The sequence below is a fragment of the Oryza sativa genome, chromosome 5 (genome assembly GCF_034140825.1).
Source record: "Oryza sativa Japonica Group chromosome 5, ASM3414082v1".
In the NCBI taxonomy this organism is placed as follows: domain Eukaryota; kingdom Viridiplantae; phylum Streptophyta; class Magnoliopsida; order Poales; family Poaceae; genus Oryza; species Oryza sativa.
Window position 1 is genome coordinate 27,268,469 of NC_089039.1, and position 5,379 is coordinate 27,273,847.

The following is a 5,379-nucleotide window of genomic DNA, read 5'->3' on the forward strand; positions in this document are numbered from 1 at the left end:
AGTACAAGAAAATATATTTTCCGCATGTCACGAATACAGATGTTCCATTCCATTTTTTGTTATGTGTGCTTTTTGAACAAAATTAATACACCCTGTTCAATTCACAAATGGTAATCATCATCGATCAATAACACCCCTAACCGTACGAATTTTCTCGTTTTTTTTGGAATTTTTTCGGCTCCTCAAAAAGGTTAAGCGTGGTTGGCTATTTTTGCAAAAAGCTCCTCGTGTTTGTAGAAAATATCGCACAGATGCTTAAATCGACTAACAACCCACCATATTTTATCCGGAAAACCCCTTATCTTCTAGTGAAATACAATGTGAAGAAGAGAAAATTCCGCTGTAAACATGGTAAGGGGTATTTATGCAAAACATCCATCCCCTACGGCCTACCCCCAATCCCCAAACCATCCCCCGATCCGGAACCAGATCCCTCTACGTTAGAGGGACGTCCTCGCACGATCGCCGTTCATCCCGCATCCAACGCTGGCATCGGCTCTGCGGCCGTCCGTCGTCCTCCCGCTGCCGCCGCCGCGCGCGTCGGAGCCGACGCCATCGCCGGCGCTACCCGCCACCCCCCCGGCCCCGCCGGCCGTGAGCGACGCGGGCGTCGTAGCCGGTGCCTGCGCTGGCGCTCCCTCCCCCCTTGTTCTCCTCCCACTCCGCCCGCCGGCAACGGGGCTTGAGGTGCCGGCGAATCCGACCGCGCACGGGCACCCCGCCACCGCCGCCCGTCAGATCCAGCGGGGAGAGGCTGGCCGTGCCCCCCGCGCCTCCACGAGGGGATCTGCGTTGAGGGGGAGGACGAGGAGGCTGCGGAGAAGGAAGACGAGGACGAGGAAGGCCCCAGCGCTCGTCGTCGTGCCTGCCTTCTTCGCTCGTTGTCGCTCTTCTGCCCCATCTCCGGCTACCGCCGTCGCCGTCGCCCCCCGGGTCCCCGGCATCGTCGCCGCTGTCGTGGCCTCCTTGAGCCCTTGACGAGGAGGGGCCCTTCACCTGAGGCCGCGACGAGAACAAGGACGAGGACGATACGCCGCTTCGGCTGATGGGTCGTGGCGGAGCCAGATCCAAACGCCTTCGACTCCTCCACCCTTGCCGTCGGCTTCCAGGCGGCGGGCAGCAGCAGGCATCGGAGGTGACCCGGGCACCGAGCAGGAGTTGTTCTTAGCGTGCCTCCTACAACGCGCCGTCGCCCGCGACGTGCTGGTCCCGTCATCAGCGCGGCGGCGACGCCGAGGTATGGGAGCCGCGCGCTGGTGGTGGCCAGATCCGTGCGTCACCTGCGCGCACAGGCGCACAGGCGGCGCAACAGCTGACGCAGCACGGGAACATCGGGTATGTGCTTCGCACACTCATCTCCATGGATAAGAAGCCTGCGAGGAATCTCACCGCCTGCCTTGCCGCCATTGCTGGCGCTGTCGTGAATAACAGCAATGGCGGAAAGTTGCCTGGTCTGTCACGGAAGCTGTTCCAGAAGGCGCCGTCGGAACACAAGAAGAACGCACTGACGGAGGTCAAGAGCGGTGGCAACACGCGGGCGCTCGCCATGGTGCTGCGCGGCGAGTGGGTGGACGAGATCGCTGCACTCCGCCTCCAGTTCGAGCAGAAGGACATTGAGGTACACACACAGACATATCCACCTCTTCCCCACTCCTCTGTGCCCTCTGTGGATGCCAACGTGACCTTACTGCGATTGCGGCGTTCAGGTTGAGCGCCTCAAGGACCTGTGCCTGTGGCAGCGGGAGGAGATCTGGACGCTCAAGGGCGCCGTGTTCTTCCCGGCTACACAACCGGACCACAACCTCACGGGACAGATCCAATACCTTGCTGAAAAGATCGCGGTGGCACGTTTTCTTTTCTTTTCTTTTCTTTTCTTTAACGTTTTTCAATGCAGACACTTCACTAACTCTATTGATTACCCACCTAATCACCTAATCTTCCGTCTGCAATCGTTTCACTATGTACAGGTTAAAACCAAGAAACATATGCCAAGATCATGCATGTTTTGATGACGAATACTGCTGTTCCCCAAGTACTGTACGCTGGTGCTTAATGAGAATGCTTTCTCACTGGTAATTTTCACATGCTCCACCATTCGTCTGCTACAAGTACGATTTTCAAAATCCAGATGGACCATTTGACTGCTACTGTCAACTGCTTATATGTGCTCCTTCATAAATTGCCTTCAAATCAATCTTTTTAAATCCAAAGTTCGTGCTACCAAGTTTGCAGTATGCATTTTCTTCTCAAACTTGATAGTCTGCTATGCAAAGGTAGTTCAGTGGTTCATTTCTTAATACCAGTTTTGAAAGTCTCTTTCTCCTGTTGTTGTTTGTCCTTACAGTTGTTCTCCCATGGCGATGAACCACTTAGCTATGATTCTCACCGTAAATTTCTTGCAAACTATTGATCAATTAATTAGATGGTTTGATATTTAGTTAAATATTGATCAGTCGCTTAATTTTCTTAATAGTTACATGATCTATATTCCAATCAGTTACTTAGTTTTACTATAAATTTCTTATTTCTTGATCGATAACTTAGTTTTGGTACATGATCTGCAATATGTAATCGATCTTGACACCTTGTAATCAACGTTGCTAGCTCCCAAGTCTCTCGATCTTTCGATTCTCCCCAATATCTCTTTATCGTTTTGCCATGCACACTTTGATGTGGTAAAGATAAATTACCTACTTAATTAACCTTCCATTAAATCTTTAGATTAGTACCTGGTCCACTTTTGAAGTGCCTTCTAATATTTGTGTTTTAAATCGTTAGATCGAATGGAATCAACTGATCTCGTTTTTCCAACCATAACATAAAAATCTCCTTTTGTGCAATCACAAAGTGGAGGTATAAGTAGCCATTTTACGTCTTCTGTGCACATCAAATGTTAGATGTGCCTTGTAAATTCTTTAAGTTATTTTTCAGGTAGATGCTTTTCCATTTTTTGCTGGGCCATCAGTATCTTAGTCTTTGTTCCTGACAGGCACTATCGATCGGCTAGATGTTCTTGAACTCTTGAATGCCTGATGCTTGATCAGTGTGTCCTACCAGGCATGATATCTCCAGAGTTCAGATTTGCTTCTTGTGAATACTGGCTAAGTAAAACTGGTAACTATTGGCAATTCGGCATACATACTACTGAAAGGACGGTCCTTCCAGGCGTGACATCTCCATGTTCCAGAATTTTTTTGTGTGTTTTCACTAACAAAGGCGGTTATTCTTTAGACATTTGGTGCTTTCCCATTCACCACCGCATGGATCTTTTGATATACTATGCAGGTAACTAACAGCACAGGCAATTATATTCTGCTCTTTCAAGATTTTAGAATGATCATGTCCTTTAGTTTGTATTTTTTGCATGTACCATACGATTGATCAGGCTAAAAAAGCATACCCCTTTGTAATTGAGAACATATTCTGTAATAGTTCTTTTAGGATTGCGAACTTCATTTGTGTTATATTCTCTGTTAAGGAATGTGCTAATCAGCAGAAGAATGACAATAGAGATTTTTGTTCCCTTCAATGAACCACCACCACATTTGCAGTCCAGCAGAAATTGAAAATAGTTGTTCTCCAGTTGATGGTGTAACAAACAAGAAGCTTGTAAGGTTCCCCAACCTATACAATATATTCTCAACCGCATACGGCAGCAGTCAAATTGTCCTCCGATATCAATATCTGGCGTTCTAATACCCGAATTTTTTTTATCCAAGCACAAGCAACACAGTATTTTCAAATGTGAGCACGCCAAACCCACATTTTTATTTATAGGCAAGATGCAACAGTGATTCTATTCAATCGAATGTCAACAAGCTAATTGGATTAGGGATGGCAATTGTGCCCGTTTACCCGTGGGTAAAAACCCTATTAGGATTGGGTTTGTTCTCCATTTTATATCTATGGGTATCTTATTGGGTTAAAAGCTACCCATGCCCGCTTTGCCCGTTTACCCGTGAAATCTAACTTATATGTAGGCTAGGAGCAAAATCCATTAGAATACATAAGCCATGTTCTTTGTTTTCTACGGTTTCTCTTTTATTTCCCTTATTATTTCTCTCCCTTTACTCTATCGCCGCCAGAGGAGAGACACGATACCGAGGCGGAGAATATTTGATGTTTTAAGTTCGATTCGAACTTAGAAACTTGTAGATTTTTTGTTCCACTGCTCTTGTTGTGGCGGGAAAACAGGCACGCCCGCGGGTATAAGGCGCCCGCGGGCAATGGGCATGGGCAACCATCCTTACCCGTTATGTAGTAATGGGTATACCCACGGGCACAAATAATCTCACGGGTATAGGTATGGGTAGGTACTACCCGTGCCCGTCGCGCCCAATTGCCATCCCTAAATTGGATGCTGAATTGAGTTGAGTACGTGCGCTTATAGACCAACAGCCCACCTCCTATTAGCCAGTTAGTGTTTGATTTAGATATTGGAACAACATAGTAGGTGTAACATTTTTCTACTGTTCAAATCTAATTCATCCACGAGGATCATCATCAAAAACGTAATTTGTGCTAATAATCTTCATTTGTTTTGCAAAGCAGTTTTACATATCAGTTGTTACAAATAATTGTAGCATGCATATAAATTTTTTAGTGTAATCTGAATAAAGCTAAGTAAGGTACCAACACGATAGTCACGAAGAAGAGAGTTATCGAGGCTGCTGATTTCTAGATGTTTTTGCTAGTAACAAGGCAGAAAAGGCCTATTCATCTATCGTGGACATTTACTCAAACTATTCTGTTCATCATAAGATTACTCAGATTGACTTGATTACATGGGCATGTTGTTTAGAAATAGAAATTCAAATATCGTGTGCTCACATTTGTAATTAACAGGTTGCATGTGCTTATATACCAAAAAAATGGAATACCCGAATTTTTTTTATTCCCAGCCGATTATGATAGGTCTGATCGTTGCTACGATGGTTAATACATGGGCATGCTCAAGAACTTATTGTTTTTCTTGCTTATTGAATGTATTTTTGTGTGCTGATTTTTCCCACAAATTAGTTGTTTCCTCAAGTATAATTCTCAACGTTTACAGGTTCTCTGTAAAAACTAAATCCTTACGTTGTTTAAATAAATGTTGAAATAATATTTTTATTATAAAATTAGCAATTAAGTTTCAAAAATTAATCATGGAGAATTTAATAAAAAATAAATATAACCATGTTGTTTTATTTTTACACTTACCTTACCTGTAAATTAATTTAATTATAAAAAATATCCAAGTATTTCAAGAAATTTATATTTTAATTAGTTACATATAATGTAAATATTTGTTCACTTTTTCTTAATTTTCTCATATTTTCTTCCCGTTGCAACGCACGGGCACTTTTTCTAGTTAGGTTCTAAGGAAGTATAGAGGCT

At 44.5% G+C, this 5,379-nt stretch overlaps 1 protein-coding gene across 2 annotated transcripts; it reads left to right on the forward strand.

Moving 5' to 3' along the window:
* The first annotated feature begins 471 nt into the window (after positions 1-471).
* LOC136356599 (uncharacterized) lies at positions 472-3,529 on the forward strand. Of its 2 annotated transcripts, none has more exons than XM_066310839.1 (4): positions 472-1,618; positions 1,707-1,844; positions 1,968-2,072; positions 2,990-3,529. In XM_066310839.1, exons 1-3 carry the CDS (start codon positions 1,361-1,363, stop codon positions 2,007-2,009), a joined length of 438 nt encoding a protein of 145 aa, XP_066166936.1. In that variant the 5' UTR covers positions 472-1,360; the 3' UTR covers positions 2,010-2,072; positions 2,990-3,529. The 2 variants fall into 2 exon arrangements, with proteins under 2 accessions (XP_066166936.1, XP_066166937.1); XM_066310840.1 differs by having other exon boundaries at positions 902-1,618; positions 1,707-1,841.
* The last annotated feature ends 1,850 nt before the right edge of the window (positions 3,530-5,379 follow it).